This window comes from Gallus gallus, chromosome 14, assembly GCF_016699485.2.
Source record: "Gallus gallus isolate bGalGal1 chromosome 14, bGalGal1.mat.broiler.GRCg7b, whole genome shotgun sequence".
NCBI classification, from domain to species: domain Eukaryota; kingdom Metazoa; phylum Chordata; class Aves; order Galliformes; family Phasianidae; genus Gallus; species Gallus gallus.
In genome coordinates this window covers 12,645,641-12,663,379 of record NC_052545.1, presented here as the reverse complement: position 1 = coordinate 12,663,379, position 17,739 = coordinate 12,645,641, and the positions used below count along the sequence as shown (strand labels likewise).

At 54.1% G+C, this 17,739-nt stretch overlaps 2 protein-coding genes and 2 long non-coding RNA genes across 5 annotated transcripts in view; 2 read left to right on the top strand and 2 right to left on the bottom strand.

Moving 5' to 3' along the window:
- Nucleotides 1-773: 773 nt before the first annotated feature.
- LOC121111818 lies at nt 774-5,562 on the bottom strand. Its single transcript, XR_006931469.1, has 2 exons — nt 2,796-5,562; nt 774-2,148 (listed from the first exon to the last, which is right to left on the bottom strand). It is a non-coding gene; the product is annotated as a basic proline-rich protein-like (long non-coding RNA).
- LOC124417194 lies at nt 1,026-2,175 on the top strand. The gene is made up of 2 exons (XR_006931468.1): nt 1,026-1,157; nt 1,297-2,175. It is a non-coding gene; the product is annotated as an uncharacterized LOC124417194 (long non-coding RNA).
- An 8-nt stretch (nt 5,563-5,570) lies between the features above and the next one.
- Nucleotides 5,571-8,162, bottom strand: LOC124417193 (basic proline-rich protein-like). The gene is made up of 2 exons (XM_046900731.1): nt 6,662-8,162; nt 5,571-6,145 (listed from the first exon to the last, which is right to left on the bottom strand). The coding sequence occupies exon 1, from the start codon at nt 7,946-7,948 to the stop codon at nt 7,007-7,009; it is 942 nt and encodes a 313-aa protein (XP_046756687.1). The 5' UTR covers nt 7,949-8,162; the 3' UTR covers nt 5,571-6,145; nt 6,662-7,006.
- Nucleotides 7,500-17,739, top strand: part of ADCY9 (adenylate cyclase 9) — a 59,210-nt gene continuing 48,970 nt past the window's right edge. The window contains exon 1 of one of the 2 annotated variants that reach the window (XM_015294128.4): nt 7,500-9,639. In XM_015294128.4, coding sequence (XP_015149614.1) covers nt 7,947-9,639 — 1,693 coding nt within the window. In that variant the 5' untranslated portion in view covers nt 7,500-7,946. The remainder of the gene's footprint in view (nt 9,640-17,739) is intronic. The other variant, NM_204630.3, reaches the window with a different exon arrangement.

Here is a 17,739-nt window from a genome sequence, read left to right as displayed (position 1 = left end):
CCACCTCCTGCCCTACCTGTCGTTAAAAAAATCGTTGCAGTTATGTCGCTGTGGGAGGAAGGAAGAGTAAACTGTGAGCTCTTCAGCTTTCCACGCACATCTGCATCCGAGAGTTTCCGCTTTGGTGGCTGCTGCATTCCCCCTTCCCACGCCCCACACGCTGCTCTTCTCCCACTTCTGGCCCACAGTGCCTGGCGTGGGGCTGAGCCCTGCAGAGTGGTGAGGAAAGGAAAGGAGGGAGGAAAGGGAAGAGAGAGGGAAAGGGAAAAGAAGGGGAAAGAGGGAAGGGAAGGGAAGGGAAGGGAAGGGAAGGGAAGGGAAGGGAAGGGAAAAAGAAAAGGGAAGGGAAAGGGAAAAGAAAAGGGAAGGGAAAGGGAAAAGAAAAGGGAAGGGAAAGGGAAAAGAAAGAAAATGAAAAGGGAAAGGGAAAGAGAAAAGGGAAATGGAAAGAGAAAGGGAAAGGGGAAGGGAAGAGAAAAGAAAGGGAAAGAGAAAGGGAAAAGGAAGGGAGAAGAAAAGGGAGGGGAAAGGAAAGGGAAAAGAAAGGGAAAAGAAAAAAAAGGAAAGGAAGGGAAAGGAAAGGAAGGAAAAGGAAAGAAAAGGAAAAGAAAAGAAAAGAAAAGAAAAGAAAAGAAAAGAAAAGAAAAGAAAAGAAAAGAAAAGAAAAGAAAAGAAAAGAAAAGAAAAGAAGGGGCAGGCACTGAGCTCTGCTCCTTGGGGGCATTGCAGAGCAGGGCCAGGGCCGCAGGGATCGCAGTGCTGCCCAAGAAGGGTTTCCTTGTGTTTTCTTTTTTTTTTCCCCATTGCTTGCAAACATGGTCCTGTTGTATACAAACACAAAATGCCAAAATATGAGTCAGCCTAATGGCACTTTGGCTTGCAGACAGACACAAGCTGATAAATGTTGGAGGCGCAGCTTGCAGAGGTGATTTATGGGCGTTTCGGAGGCTCTCAGCAGATCACATCACAGCAGGTAGAACGTGCTCCTGTGCTCCAGGAAACACTTGTGATGCTCTGCTTCTATCAGGGAGGGGAACCACCAGGGAGGGAACCCCTCACACCCCACCAGTGGCCAGGTGTCCTTTCCCAGCCCCCAGCCCTGGCATCCTTCACATACAGGCACGCAGCATCTTCCTATAGAGTCAGAACGCACAAAGGTGAGTGTTTTAACAGCTGCCAGATCAATTCGGTGGCACGGCGCCCTGACGTGGCACAACAAAAGATCCCATTCACATGAGAGCAGATTTAAGCTGGACTCAGGAATCTGGATTTCCCGGCTTTTGGGTTTGTTTCCAGCAGGGAGGATCTCCGTGGGATGTCAGGACCTTGACACGGTGTCCTTTCTGGTGACAAACGCTACGCCCTGAACGCCACTCTGTCAACATTTACGCATGTGCTCAGATCTACCACGTGTAAATAATCCCATTCAGGTCAGCAAAGCTAACCACACATATAAAGTTAAGCATGTGTGAAAGTGTCTGAAGAACCGAGGCCAACGATTGCAAAACAGTTGAAGCTGTAATCCTCCATTCTCATTAGTCCCAACCTTCTCCAAAAACTTCCACTGTGGGCTTGAAATCCTCCCCGTCTCATTGAGCCAAAGGTGATTTTTTTCTCCCCAGGAAGTCCCAAACCCTTCCAGCTGTTTTCAAGCTGTCGGGCTCCTAAATTGCATTTCTCAGTGAGGACATCCTGCCCTTTTCACTCAGATAGCTCAGAATCCATTGTGTGAACAAATCTGCTTATCTTCCTTGCTGCACATCCAGACCTTCAGACAGCTCCGTCCAGCTTTCACTAATGAATGGATGAACCCTCCCAACTTATCCAGAAGACTCCGGGAGCTTTCCTTGCCCTGCAGAAGCTCTGCATGGAGGAGACAAGGCAGGATGGGACATGTGGTGAGAACCCAGCGCACCTCCAGCACGATGAGCCCAGTCCTGGGGTTCGAGCTGGGCGCTTCAAGGAGGGGAAGGGAGAATCCCAACAATGGGGAATTCTTCATTGAGTGCTTCCATGTCAGGGGCTGACGTGAGGTGCATTTCTTGCTTGCGTGGTCCAGGTGTGACCGTCACCTGCCCGCTTCTCCTTGGAGTCCTGTCAGTGAGTGGGAAGGTCAAGGGAAGCTCCTCCTCTGCTAACAAGGGCTATCTGAAATTAAAGCACAGAACTCATTACTCTTTGCGCCTCTGGGGCTTTGTGAAGTGGGATTTAATACGTTTGTGTTACTTGAACAGCAGGCAAAGAGGAATGGGATATTTTCACCACTCTTCCACAGAGCCAAAGCTGAGGGTGGGACTGAAAGGAGGAGGGTGAAGGAGGAGAAATCAGCAGGCAGGAAAAAGCCACTTAGCACAACTAACCTTGAGCACGGCAGGGGCTGGGCAGCCTGGGCTGGAGCACGGGACATGAAGGCTGCACGAGCCCTCAGCCATCAGCACAGCTCCCCCAACCCACCCAGTGCAGCCCAAGCCTTCCCTGTGGGGGCAAATCTTCCATGGAGCCCCCAGAGCTGCAGGCTGGAGGAGCCCCTCGCTGTCCCCAGAGCCTGTGGAGGTGATGGGTTTTCTGACTGTGCCATTTAGAGCTCAGTTTGTGCCATTGAGCGCAGGGGTTATTTGATGACTGCTGATCACGTGTGGCTGTCAGTGCTCCCATTAACCAACCCCCTGTTTATAACAGGATTAGGGCCCCACTCTGAGATTCCAACTGCATCGAGTTGGTCATTGCCAGGCTGTGTAACTTCTCACTCCACCATCTCTCAATATAAGTTCAGTACCTATTGCTCCCCAGCTCACCCATTCAAGGATCTCCATCTCCACCAAAGCTCTGTGCATCCGTGTTTGCAACACCATTTTCTTCCCACCTTGCTCTATGGATGCAGAGACAGCTGTCCCTGTTTCAGATGCAATGAAGTGAAGTTATGAGCAAACACAAACTGTTTCAGGACAGTAGAAGCCTGCTCTTTCCAAGCTTATGGAATGCCTGCATGTAGAAACTGTCACAGAAATAAGTGCTGTGGGCTGGCAGAGCATGCAGCACTGCCACATAGACCTGTCTGCCCCACAGGACATCGTGGGCCACCTGTGTGCCCAGAAGACCCCAGCCAGCCCATGAAATCCTGCGCAGAGCCCAGCAGGTGCCTCTCTCCTATCTTTTCTGGGCCAAATAAATATAGAAGATTGCCACGGATCTCTCCATCTCTCTCTCTCTTTCCCCCCATGATTCTGGCACCCACGCCACAGGAGAACAGATTTGCAGCTAAAATACACTGCAGCATTCAGAGAGTGGAAGGACAAAGCGGCTGTACGAGGGGATGGGAATGCTGTGTTGTTCCCATTCCGGCACAGCCGTGATTCCCTCATCCTCAGACACCTGCGCTCAGAAAAGGGCTGAGTGCACACACAGCACACGTTGCACGAGCTGTGAGCTGTGGAATTCCCTGCAGCACTCAGGCCCGGAGCTGGGATTTTCGGTGGACTCGCAGCAGGTCTTTCTTCAAACCCGTGCAGTGTACACAAGGGGATTGCACAAGGCCGTAATTGTGCCTGCACGTTCTCTTCCCCTCCTCTTTTCAGCTGAATAACCCAAAGCATCAAACGCAGGACGTGCTGCAAGTTGCAACCGCGCTGTGGCAGGAGGCAGAAAACGACTGAATTGAGTTATAGGGAAATACTGCAGAAATGACAATATTTTTTTTCTCAAATCTCTATCATTTCTTCCATAGTAACGCAGGAAAATCCTGCCCTAAGTGCCACCCCCAGCTGCCTGTGGGGTACGTGTCCTCTGAGGTCCTTCCCATGCTCCCTTATCCGTATGGATCTTCCCACAGAAGCCGTGCGGTGAACACAGGTTGCCCAAGGAGGCCGTGGGAGCCACGGGGCTCTTATGGTGTGCTGGAAATGGCTGATGGTGCATCTGCAAGGTAAAACGTAGCTCAGCCTCTCGAGAATGGAAAATGTGAATTAACGCTGGGATTGTATTTCTCGGTGGCCTGACTTGGAGTCATCGAAACTCCTCCCCAGTGCGGCACATACAGACTGGCTGTACGTGGCTTCTCACTGCCTGCCACCTACTCACGGAAGTCCTGCTGATGACTTTACAGCTAAGTAAGTCCACACCCCTTGAATGCAAGTGTTGGTCATGTTCACTGCTTTTAGCTATTTTATGGTTGTGGCCTGGTAGGGAAAGACTCCGCTCTGCTCAGGGCATCTTGGATGGACGTCTCCACCGTTGAGCTCCCATTGGCTTCTCAGCTCCCACCCTGTCCTCCTGCCACCACTCCTCAATGGCCCGGGGCTCTGCTCCGGCCTGGCTGTCCCTTGTTCCTGGCTCTGACCAACTGGAGCAGCTGCAGCCATGCTGGGGGTCGGTGCTGGCTGGCCTCCCTGCCTGCCACTTGTCCTCCCTCTGCTTGCTCCTGGGTGCTTCTGCCCCGCGCAGCTCCATTCATACCAATCTGAGCTTCCCCATTGCAAGTAAGAAAACAGTTTTGCTCTGTTTTGTTTTCAAGGATGTCATTCAAGTTCCTCCAGCGAGGAGCTGGAGTTATAAAAAACCATGTTGGATGTGGCTGTGTTTGCAGACAACAGCGGTGCTTCCTGTGCTCGGAAACAGAGCGAGTTTCTATTTCGGGCTTTGCTGACTCAAGGGTGAGGTGCCCGAGCTGATTCAGCAGCTTGGCAAGTCAGGGGAACTTCTCGTTATGAATGGAACGAGCAATAAACTTGAAGTTTGCCTTGGTCTTACAGAAAGGCAGCTTCAGGGGAAGCCACGTCCCGGTGGCAGACATTGCCAAGGCAGCGGGGTCTGCAGTGCGTTCAGCACAGCGCAGCAAAGCACCTCGTCTGGGAGATGAAGCTGCATCAGTAGCGTGGGTGATCCGAGCCCCTTCTGAAGAAGGATGAGAAGACAGAGCAGTCACAAAGAACCCGGCCACCTGAGGAAGGGAGAAGAATGCACCACTTACTCAGCTTCCTTTGCACTGCATGGAAAAGATGGCAGAGGTGAGCCCTGCGCTCTGCTTGCACGGGAAGGTGAGATGAGCATCACGGTGAGCCTGAAGCTAAGAGGAGAGACAAGCATCTGAAACACTGCCTACTGTTTACTGCTCATCTCTAAGCAGAAGTCAGAAATGCTGTTTTTTCCCCATAACCCAGAGGCTGTCGGGGTCCAGGAGCAGCTCAGCAGTGATGCTGAGCAGAAGTCTGTTAGAAGGTGAACACAGCTCTCTGTTAGGGTGGGAGAGCAGGGGAGGGCATTTCTTCCTCTTCCTCCAGTCTGTGCATGGACTGAACAGGTTCTGCCATATTTTCCTTCAGTACTTGTGCTGTTTCCAGAACCAGATGGGATGAACGGTCTCCATCCGTGGTGCCCGTGCTGCCTTTCATCCAGGCTGTGAGTTTCCCTGTGCCAGCACACAGTGAAACCACAGCCTCCTAACCAGCACTCCTCCTCCCCAGCTACACCACGGCAGGCACTCGTACCGGTGTTGTTCCCATCCGTGTTCTGTGCCTGGTGGAGGCGGCTTGTGAAGCCTAAAAAAGCATCATGTGGGCTGCCACATTTCAGAGCCCCCCCCCCCCCCCCCGACGGTTCCGCACAGCTCCACCAGATAAGCAGCGAAGTACAATATTATGAATGTCAAACAAAAGCTCATCAGGAGAGCTGACAAAGCTGTGCCTCTGAGAAGGGAAGTAAATCGAATACTATAGACTAAATACACGGGCTTAGTGGCATGGGTTTAAAAGAAATAAATATACTCAGACAGCCGAGCTTCCTCGGGGCAGAGCACACTGAGCAATCCTGAAGCTCCCCAGAGGGGTTGGACCAGCCCGGTGTCTCCTCGGTCCCACTTTATCCCATCTCACTGTCCTCCAAGCCGATATGTGAAAGCTGGGGATGAGGAGATGGCTTCATTAGCGGAGATCAAAAGCAGCCTCTGAGCAGCGAGTGACCAAAACCTGGGATCATGTGGGTCACTCCGGTTAGAACTTGTGATGGATGCAGCAACTTTGATGTGATTCTGTTTGCTCCCAGCACACACAAAGTCCCACTTTATGGAGCACAGGGGGAACAAGGCACATTTCTGTTGCTTCTGAGTCTCCTCTTCATGCGTACGGGGTGAACACACTCGAGCTGCCCCTGCCTTTGTGAGCAACACACAGTGCAAGAGGAGGGTGACGGAGCTGTGAGGGGTGGGGGGCACCGGTACCACGGGGAGCAGCTCAGGGAATGGGATCTGGCAGTCTGATTGAGGCTCAGGGGAGACCTTATCACCTTCTGCACCTCCTGAGGGGAGGTTGTGGCGAGGTGGGGGTCGGGCTCTGCTCCTGGGTAACAGCGACAGGACGGGAGGCTGCAAGCTGTGCCAGGGGAGGTTCAGGTTGGGTGTTAGGAAACGTTCCTTCTCTGGAAGAGCAGAGCTGCAGTGGCACTGCTGCACAGGGAGGTGGGGTCACCGTCCATGGGGGTGTTCGGAACCGTGGGGATGTGGCACTGAGGGATGTGGGCAGTGGGCACAGTGGGGTGGGCTGCGGTTGGAGCTGGGGATCCGAGAGGGCTTCTGCAACCTGAATGACTGCACTTCTACGCTTTGGATGTTGAACTAAAGCCCGTGCTTCAGTGCTAGGATTTGTGCCAGAGGGAAAACTCACGTCTCTACCTGGAAGAAAACTCACGCCGCGTTCTTCCCAACGCCGCCCTGAGGCACCCAGCAGCCGTAAGGGCTCTCACGATTTCCCAGTTGCCCTCTTCCTGCCCGCACACTTCAGGACTCCTTCGCGAGGTCACTGCGAGCACGTTTGGGTGCATGGGCAGCAGCCCCGGGGGAGGCCGCAGTGACACCGCCCCGCTCGGCTCAGCCGGGACGGCACGGCCGAACCATACAACGTCCGCTACCGACGGGACTCTCCTCGGCCGCGGATCGCCTCGGCGTCCGAGCGCGTCAGGAGACGGGAACGCGCTCCAGAAGAACGCAGCACGTTCCGCACCGTCGCTCGGCTGTTTATTAAGGACCGCGGGCTGCGGTCCCAGCGCCGCGCGCTCCCGAGGGAGCGGTGTACGGCCGTGCGGGACGGGGCGGAGGGCAGCGCCTGGGAGGAAGAGATAGCGCGGCGCGGGGCGCGGCCCCGATAGCGGCAGGCAGGACGGCGGGCGGGCCGGAGGGCCGCGCCGCGCGCCTTCCCCGCCCCGTTAGCTCAGCGCGGCCCCGCGGAGCCCCGCGCGCCGCCCGCAGCCCGTGACAGCCGCCGGCGGAAGATGGTGTCCGCCCGCGCCGCGCTCCGCCGCGCCTGAGCGAGCGCCCCCGCCCGCCGCCTCCTCCTCCTCCCGCCCCGCTCCGCTCCGCTCCGCGGCTCCCGGCGGCGGCGCGGCACCACCCCGCGGGAGGGCAGCGCGGCGGCGGCCCCGCGGCGGCGGAGGGTCCGCCCAGAGGCGCTCGCTCGCCGCCCGCGGCGCCAGGAACGCGCGGTTGCGGGGCCCGAGGCCCGGCGGCGGGGCCGTCCCGGCGGGCGGAGGCGGCGCGGCGGAGCAGGGGAGGGAGGAGGAGGAGGAGGAGGAGGAGGGGGGGGCCGGCCCGGCCGCGAGGGGAGCGCTGCCCGCACGGCGGCCGTTGGCGCGGGGAGGAACCGGCGGCGGCCGACATGGAGGAGCGCGCCCCTCCCGGCGGGGGCCCGGCGGCCCCTCCGCGGCGCTGAGCGGCCGTCCGTCCCGCCCCGCCCCGGCAGCGGGCGGCGGGCGGCGGCCCCGCGGGGCGCCCGGAGGCGTGCGAGGCGGCGGGACTATGCGGGGCTGCCCGCGGCCCCCAGCGCTGCGTGCCGTGCCCGGCCGGCGGCGGAGCCCCGCGGCGCTGCCCGGGGCGGGAAACTGAGCGGCGGCCTCGGCGGCCGTCCGTGCTCCCGGCCCCGAAGGATCCGACGCGGAGGAGCTCTTCGGGAGGCACCGACAACATGGCTTCCCCGCCGCACCAGCAGCTGCTGCATCACCACAGCACCGAGGTGAGCTGCGACTCCAGCGGGGACAGCAACAGCGTGACGGTGAGGATCAACCCCCGGCAGCAGCAGGGCTGCTCCTCGGCCAAGCGCTGCAAGTACAGCATCTCGTCCAGCTGCAGCTCCGGGGAGTCGGGGGGCGCCCGGCGGGCGGGCGGAGGCGGCGGGCCCGGCCTGCGCCGGCAGAAGAAGCTGCCGCAGCTCTTCGAGAGGGCCTCGTCCCGCTGGTGGGACCCCAAGTTCGACTCCACCAACCTGGAGGAGGCGTGCATGGAGCGCTGCTTCCCGCAGACCCAGCGCCGCTTCCGCTACGCCCTCTTCTACATCGGCTCGGCCTGCCTGCTCTGGGGCATCTACTTCGGCGTGCACATGAGGGAGAAGCAGATGGTGTTCATGGTGCCGGCCCTGTGCTTCCTCTTGGTGTGCGTGGCCTTCTTCGCCTTCACGTTCACCAAGGCCTACGCCCGCCGTTACGTGTGGACGTCGCTGACGCTCACGCTCCTGGTGTTCGCCCTGACGTTGGCCCCGCAGTTCCAGGCCCTGGATCCCCTCTCGGGGAGCGGCGACGCGTCCAACCGCACGGCCCCGGCCGCTCCGGTCGACACGTGCCTGTCGCAGGTGGGCAGCTTCTCCATGTGCGTCGAGGTGCTCCTGTTGCTCTACACGGTGATGCACTTACCCCTGTATTTAAGCTTGTTTCTGGGACTGTCCTACTCGGTCCTCTTTGAGACCTTCGGCTATCGCTTCCGCGATGAGAGCTGCTTCACGCCGCTCGGAGGCGGCGCGGTTTACTGGGAGCTGTTGAGCAAAGCCTTCCTTCACGTCTGCATCCACGCCATCGGCATCCACTTATTTATCATGTCCGAAGTCAGGTCCAGAAGCACGTTCCTGAAGGTGGGGCAGTCCATCATGCACGGGAAGGACTTGGAAGTGGAAAAAGCCCTGAAAGAGAGGATGATTCACTCTGTTATGCCCAGAATAATAGCAGACGACTTAATGAAACAGGGCGACGACGAGAGCGAGAACTCCATCAAACGCCATTCCACCTCGAGCCCCAAGAACAGGAAGAAGAAGCCCTCCATCCAGAAAACCCCCATCATATTCCGGCCCTTCAAAATGCAGCAGATAGAGCAGGTGAGCATTCTGTTCGCGGACATCGTTGGCTTCACTAAGATGAGCGCCAATAAATCTGCCCACGCGCTGGTGGGGCTCCTCAACGACCTCTTTGGGCGCTTCGACCGCCTGTGCGAGGACACCAAGTGTGAGAAGATCAGCACGCTGGGGGACTGCTACTACTGCGTGGCCGGCTGCCCGGAGCCACGGGCGGACCACGCTTACTGCTGCATCGAGATGGGCTTGGGCATGATCAAAGCCATCGAGCAGTTTTGCCAGGAGAAGAAAGAAATGGTCAACATGAGAGTGGGCGTCCACACCGGGACGGTGCTGTGCGGCATCCTGGGGATGAGGAGGTTCAAGTTCGACGTGTGGTCCAACGACGTCAACTTGGCCAATCTGATGGAGCAGCTGGGGGTGGCTGGGAAAGTCCATATTTCGGAAGCTACCGCCAAGTATTTGGACGACCGTTACGAAATGGAGGATGGCAAAGTGACGGAGCGGGTCGGCCAGAGCGTGGTGGCTGACCAGTTAAAAGGTACGTGCTGTTGTTCTGTGCTCGGCTCCTATTTTTCCTCTTCCAAGGGAACACGTTTTCCCCAGCGCGTGCTTTGTGCTTGTTGACTTGCAGATTGAACGTGCTGTACGCGTATCTCGGCGTGCTGGGGATCAGCAGTGCCGAGGGAGTTCTGGAGAGATGCACACGAAGGAGCTCGTGCCTTGTTTTGGGGGGGTACTCAAAGCACTCTTTGACTTTGAACCTCCTTAAAGCTACTTGTGGGCACGTAGCATTGTAGGGAGGAGAAGGTGAACGCGCTTGCTGTCTGCAAGAGGTTTTTGTTGTGCTGTTGTGTCATCCTTTAATGCAGTAAATAAACTTGTTAATTGACTTCATGTGCCATACATAGAGCATATGTGTTTGGTGAAATTATGTGCATCTGTGAAAAGTTTGTTGGCACCGAAAGAGTTGGGACTGCGGAGGCACTTGGGAAAGCTGACAGCTGGATTCGCAGAGCGGAGCGAGCGCTGCGAGTTTGGCAGTCTGATAGCGAGTTGTTACGGTTCGGAGTGGCGCTGGAAAAAGTTACTGGGGTGGCTCAGCGTGCTGGCAGATGCTGTGCTGTCTGCAGCTCCGAATGGAACCGCAGATCTGCGATTTGGACAAGAAGCTGGGGATCAGTTGGCTCCCCGCACGGCTGGAGTGAGGGGCCGGCGATCGCTTCTCTGCAGAGCGTTGGCTTTCCAATGAAGCTCCCAGCAGAGCTGGTGGCACAGAGCTGCGCACGCTGGCCCGGCTCCCTGCAAAGAGCTGCCTGCCCCCAGGGCCGTGCTGCTGCCTCATGGGGGTGTTTGTCCCGAGCCATAGAAAAGTGAAAACGAGCACGGAATCTCGTTAGAATCTCATGTAGCAAGCCCTTAAGCGGGGCATGAGTTTGTTCTGTTTGTAAATGTACATACTTCTATAGGGAAAGAATGGAAAATGGCGTGGAAGGAACCAAAGGAGTTGCGGGAGAGCGTTGTGGGTGGGGGAAGGAGAGGTTTGGGGCCGTAAATACGGGACGAGGCCAAAGTGGCTGCAGAAAGGTCAGCAAATGAGGACGGGCAGAGCGCTGGGAGCGATGGCAGCGTGCTCGCCTGGCAGGTGCTGCTTGGGATGTGACACAAAGACTTATTTTAGGGGAACGAGCTGTCCGCACACAGCACCAGGGCTGGCATGAGGCTCGTGGGGAGGACAGACATCCACACTGACGCTGGCGGCTGGGAGCCGTGGAGCCGCAGCAGATGTGTGTGCTGGGGTTGAGCTTTGTGTTTGACTTGGGAAAACACGAATGGAGTTGAGGTCTTTGAAATGGGTCGACGCCGATGTTCACGTGTGGAAGCTTTGGAGAAAAAAGGCTCAGCTGTGATCTCTCTGTCAGCCCAAGCTGAATTTTGCCTTTCCGGTGAAAATAAATAGCATCAACAACAGATTTCTGTAGCGATGGCAGAGAAACAACCCTGCGGCGTTCAAACGCTTCTTTTCCTTCTTCCATCTGACTTCATGGCTAGATGCAGTGCAGGGCTGGGCTGTGGCAGCGAGTGAAATTAAGTGTTTTTGCTAAATTTATAACTGTGCTCAATGTCATTCATCACAGTGACGTGAATGGACTGGTGGAGGCTGACGGTACTGCTCTGGAATACTTGTGTGCATTTGTCCATGTTTTCTAGGAGACCACAAGAGCGCTGCGCAGAGCAGTGGTACCCCGTGCCAGCAGTGCTGCTTCTTGATCTTTCTCAGACTTCTGCTTTTGGTTGGGTTTCCTGCAAGGAGGCTGCTGTCCCTGCGGCGTGCTGATGCAGGTTGGGCAGCTCCGTTGCCTTACTGTTTTCCCTGAGCATTAGTTGATAGCAGCAGCAGCAGAGCAAAGAAAGTTTGTTGTGGTTGTTAATTATGTCATGTGTCTTATTCTTTTCAAGCATCAAAGTGCTGCGGAGATAACAGGCATAAGCTTTATTTCCCTACCAACACTTCACTTCTCAGCTTCCTTTCAACCTTTGGTATCTTAATGATATCCTATTTTTCATGTCGTGTGCCTGGCGAATTATCTCTTAATTGCTTGTGCTGCCGTTGCTGCTGGCTGAAGCTGAGCCAGCGTTGCCAAGCCAGCTCTTCCTCAGCAGAATAGGGTGTTGAGGGCTCAGGGCTCATGCCGATGTGAGCTCTGCCCTGGGTTTTGGGACGTGGTGCAGAGGTGACAGAGGTGCCCTGAGTCGTCCTCCTGCAGCTCTGCATGCGTTTGGGAGGATGCAGGGCATAACTTGGTTTCTCTTTCCTTGCGTTGCTTTGAGGGTCATTGGAGGTTTTAGGATGGAAGTATGTTTTCTGCCTCCTTCGGCTGATAAATGATAGGATGCTTCCACGCCTCCTTATTTCCAGCAGCAGGGCTTCGTGCCCCACCAAACCTGCAAGGACAGAGAGCCACTGATGGCCTCGCAGCGCGTTCCCATTTCTGCCTGCTCTCACTGTGAGACTGCTCAGTCCTTCTGTCCACACTGCGCCTCCTCCCCATGGAGGTGATGGGGGCACAGGGGAGCAGTGCTGCTGTGATGTTTTCCGTAGATAAATCCCGGAGCCCACTCTGTGTCTTTTGCTGTGGCATTTCAGACAATTTGCATTTTCTGTTTTCTAGCTAAGGTTCCCAGCAAATACATTTATTGGGGGCTATGAGAGATAGCAAGAGTCACATAATACGTGAGATGATGACATTAATGTGTCCCTTCTGGGCTCCTCTGTGGAGTCAGAGATCTCCTTTCAGGATATCAAAAGTCCTGCTTATAGAAATGTTGTTGTTGTGCTCTTTGTTGTTCTCATTTCTTCTCGTCTGTTTGCATTTCTCCCTCTTGCTGCCCAGGAGGTCACGCTCGCTGTTTGCCAGCCAGCCAGCTGCATTCCCAGAAATGCCAGGGTCACCAGCGCCTGGTTGTGAGACGTGAGCATCGTGGGGAAGAATGCTGGCTCTGTTGATGGAGCATCGTGTGACAGAGCCGTAGTTTCATGTGGGACGTGTGTGTGCGTGTGCTGTTAGCCTGGTGCAAGTCACTGGCGTCGAAGTTCCCCCCCACACTCGTGCTGTCGGCCGCTAGGCAGCTCCTTGCCCAGGCTGTCTCAAGCTGGGCATACAGCTTGTCATTTTTACACCATCTGAGCTATTCGCTGCTGTTGTTGAGGCAGGAGTTCATGGAATCATCGTAGAATCATAGAACGGCTTGGGTTGGAAGGGACCTTTAAGATCACATAGCTCCAAGCCCTGCTGTAGGGGGAAAGGTGGTTGCATTTCCCCAGAACGTTGCCTGATATAATGGAGGAGCTTCTGAGAGTAAATGTGGTTGGTTTTGCTTTAATGCCAGGTAGAGAGATGTGGAAGGATGAACTTCTCCAAATGCCGAGGCGGGTTTGCTGGGTGGCTCTTCAACCAAGTCTGAGAGGACTCCTCCCTCAGTGGTTTGTTATTTAGGGGAATCTCATCTGTGGGCTGTTGAGGCTCTGAGTTCTGATCGCTGATTTCCAACTGCAGGCAGTGAGAAGCCATCTGGAAGTGCTGTCCTTGCACGGGACACAGCCTGGCTCTGTTAGTCTCTGTTAGCCTCTGCAGAGGCTCTCTTCTCTGTTTCTTTGGCTGCCTGGAATACCGTTGTTGAGATGCAAACCGGTGCACTGCAGCTAACAAGGCTGAGCTCCCTTCTCTCTATTTACCCCATGCAGTCATCAGAGGTGTGCGAGGGACTATTTGGATGGAAGAGAACTTTCTATTCTTTAAGTGAAACCCTTCATATTGTGGGTTATCAGGGGGAAAGATTGATGGAAAAGACAAAACACAGCCGACGACACATAATTTCTGCTCATCTCCTGTCATGACGGATGTGTGATTTGAATAGATTGTTTTAAACTCTTTTTTTTTCCCCCCCCCCTCTGGTTATTTCACAATATGAGCTTCTCTTTTCCCTCTGGCAGGTGGAGGATGTAAGAGCTTCCTTCCACCTCTTTAAAGCACCGATTTCATTGGGATTTCATGGCACTGCAAGTTGCTGTGGAGCGTCCATGTGGCGAATTAAAACTGTTCTCCCAGCTCAGTCTGTTGCCTCCATCCCTGCTGGCTCTGTAAGGAGAGACAGCGACTCCTGCTTCCGTTGCAGCTGACACTTGAAAATTCCCCGCTATTTTTAGACCATTTTTGATCTCACTTCTGTCCTTCCAAAAGAAGAAAAAAATAATAATCATCCCAGCCTTTAAATGCTTCACATCCAGACGGAGCTGCTGCTGTGAAGCCGGCCATCACCGCTGCCGCATTAACACCTTGTAGTGGACTTTACCTACCTGTGTGTTACTGCCACGGGGCAGCCCTGCAGGAGTCAGTTGGATTGTGCCATAAGGCTGTGCAGGGGCAGCTGCTTGCCGTAGGACTGCTGAGCCAAGAGTCCCTGTGCTGCCTTCAACCCAGGCTGGCAGCGCTGAATGCATTTTCTCTTTCCTTCTTTCCCGAGGTGTTTTAGCCTTAGAGTGCTCAGTGTCCCAGTAGGAGGCTGTAGGGATAGACAGGTTTCTTGGTTCCAAGATGTGGTTCCAAGCAGTTTTCCTTAGGCAAGCATCCCCTGGGTTCAGAGTGCCCCTTACAAACATCTGGCTTTGTATTTGCCCCAGTAACTTAGGTGGGAATTCTTTGCAAGCCATATAAACAACCATAAGTATGTGCTACAGGTCTTTATTCCACTGGCAGTGCTTCCCGTTCCCTGTATTGCACTGCTGAAGCTGTTGTCTTCAACCACTGCTCATGCTTTGTCTTCAGCTTGCTCCATACATTTGGAGGTCACCTTATGGTCATGAAACAGCACTGCTGGTGAGAAAAATCCTCAGAATTGGAGCAGGGATGTCCAGTCCACTAGTGTGGTAATGGGACCTTATGCTTGTAGAACAAAAAAAAGCAGGAGAGAAGGAGAGGAAAACCAATTTACAATCAATACCATCTGGAGTGGAAATGCTAAGTCATGGCCTGATTGAGCACCTGGTGGGAAGGCAGGGCCAACCCAGGGGAGCTCAGGTGTATGCAATGCAGCTGAGTGACTGGAAGGGCTGGAGCCAGGATCCACCCCTTCCCAGCCTTCATTTAAGGGTTGGCAGTGGAGGTGAGGGTGTTTTGCTGGAGATCCCTGTCTACCTGAGGCCTTCCAAGGGTAAGCAGACTTTTTCCTTTGTGTCTGTGCCCACAGCTGCTGCTGCACTTGGGCTTATCCTCACTTGCTGCAGCCTAGGACTTTGCTACCCCTCTGCACAGTGCTTACGCCTAGTACATGAAATAGAATTAGCTGTTCTCTGTATGTTATATTAGGTATGTTTCCAACAGAGCTCCCTGATAGCTCTTACATAGCTGTTCCTGAGCCTGATTGTTGTAGCTCTTTATTTGAACTCCTGTGTAACGGACACGTGAGGTCTGTCCCATGAGGTATGAGCCATCTTTATCCTCTGACCGACTTGGACGGGAGCGAAACAGGTAGATCTGGAAGCGCTGTGCCACGGCCAGCGTTACAGACAGGATGTCGTGAGGAAATGCTGCTGCAAGGGCATGACTGCAGGGAGACCAAAGTGTGCTGATAGCTCCGAATTTCCGCTGTTTGGACAACGGGAGCTGGGCAGGAGGGGAGTGCTTCTAGGAAGTCAGTGCTTGGGCTGCACTGCCCCAGCAGGAGTGGCTTCCAGGAGGGGGAACCTTGCTGAGAGACGTTCTGCTGGCAGCTCTCAGGCCTTGGCCTGGGACCGTGGTGGCTTTTCCCATCTATCCCTAGGTTTTAGCACTTGGTTCTTACTTAATAATGTTATGTAAAAGGCTTTTACTTGTTTTGCTTTCAGTCTGTCTTCTTCTTGGGACTAACGTCACTCCTGTGATACGTTATGAAACAGATTTTATCACGTATGTACATGTAAGATACTAACGAGACTTTATGAATAATAGTTGATGTTTGACTTGCTTGGCACCAACTGGAAGCAGAGAGCTTTCTTAAAAATACCACATGAGGCTGAGAAAATGTATTAATAGGCATTTCATCATCCCAGTAAAGCATTTAAGAGGAGCGCACGCCACGCCTCACCATGGTTTCTGGACTCCGTAGTGGTGGCTAATTGAATTTTTCTGCTGAGGACGTGAAGCAAACGTGAATGTCTTTGGTTATGCAACATCACGGTGCTGGAATCTGCCGTGGGCATGGAGCTGTAAACAGGAGGCCTGGGGTTGCTGCTGAAGTCATGTGCACCCACCTCTGCAAGAGGCTTTGCTCACACCTTGGTGTTCTGTGATAGCTTTTCCCCAGGGAGTTCAGAAATCTCTATTGTGTGAAACGGCTGTGAGTTATGGCTGGCATGCGAATGGATGGTGTTTCAGTATCTGCATCCTTAGGGTGTTGCTTGCCTGAGAGTCTTGTGTTTCTGAAGATGCTCTGTGAGCTGAACCTCACACCCGGATCCTTCCAAAGGCAGTAAGGAGGTTTGGGTGCACACGGCCACAGCACTTCCCAGAAGCCATGGTGGGAATCCTTGTCTGGAGAGCTGCTTTGTTCCACAGGGGAGGCTTCCCTTCTGCAGCTTACTGTCTGAAAACCTTGAAGTCTCATTCCACAGGCTGCATGTGACCTCCAAACCAAAGCAAACAGGAGTATGTCATCTAGAAATCCCGCCTGTTGAAATGATGATGCAAAACTTGCCTGCCTTTTCTACTGTTTTTCACGAAGGAGCAAAAACAACCAAAACACAGCATTCAGCTTCAGTCCTCCCATAAACCCATGGGTGTGTTAGTGTATGTATGCTGGCTTGCCAGGAATCTCTCCAGTTTTGGTTTCAGTTTCTGTGATAACTTGGCACCCCATCACTTTTCCTCTCCTATCTTAAGGCTTTTTGTTGCTGCACGTCACTGGGGGTGGGGGTGTAAGCATTGTCCCTGTCGTCCACCTCAATAGTTTGATTTTCAATGTGCTGCCTGGGGGTCTGTCTGCTGACGAAAAGCCACAGCAATGTTTTATTTAGGGTTTTTGGTTATATTCCCTGTTTTGTGTGGTAGTAAGGTTGGCTTTTCCTTGATGGTCGTGTTTCTTAATGGAGGCACAGGAAAGTCTGTACAAACATTATCTTTTTTGTAGTAGATGGGTATTTTTTGTTGTTGAGATTTCCTTTAAGAAAAGCCTGGGTTGAGCAAATGGCCTTTGAACTTCATGGCTGGACCTCCTCCACCCCACTGAGCTCCACACTTAGCTGTCAGTGTAGGTCCATGGAGATGATGCCTTGAATCATAGAACGGCCTGGGTTGAAAAGGACCACAATGCTCATCCAGTTCCAACCCCCTGCTATGTGCAGGGTCACCAACCAGCAGACCAGGCTGCCCAGAGCCACATCCAGCCTGGCCTTGAATGCCTGCAGGGATGGGGCATCCACAGCCTCCTTGGGCAACCTGTTCAGTGTGTAGTTTGAAGTTTCTGACCTGGCTGGGACCTCGAAGAGATCTCCTGTGCTCAGAGTGTCAGTGTCATGGGAGATGCCTCTGTATCTGAGGTTTCAAGAGGTGACAGAGTTGGAAATTAAAATGTAAGGTATATCAGGTTTGGGTGTATTTGCTTGTTAGGCTTCCGCACTTAATGTCCTTCCCTACTGTACTGTATTTGTAAGCACTTCAGTAAGCTGTGTTGCATATATATATTTGGGGACTGTGATTTGACTTGTATGAGCCTAATATTGGATTGAGTATAAAGAAGTTTGTTACAATAGAGGCAGTGAAGCACTGCACAGGCTGCCCAGAGGGCAGTGGTGCCCTGTCTCTACAGACCCCCAAGGTGAGGCTGGGAGGGCTCTGAGCACTGATGGAGCTGTGGGTGTCCCCGTGCACTGCAGGGGTGGGACCAGGCGGCTGTAAGGATCCATTCCAACTCAAACCATCCCGTGGTTCTATGAATTCTTTGAATGTCAGCCACACACGGCTATGCAGAAGATACAGTTGTGAGTTTGGGTGAGCTGGGGCTGCAGCAGAGGCCGTGCAGTGCCATGCTGCGCTGATGGCACGTTGTTTCTGACCCCTTTGCAGTAAGGGATCTGGTAATTCTCTCTCTGCACTGCTGTCTGGAC

Coding starts and splice junctions, on each gene's coding strand:
- LOC124417193 (XM_046900731.1), bottom strand. CDS start 7,948: ATGTTGTCGGTGCCTCCCGAAGAGCTCCTCCGCGTCGGATCCTTCGGG.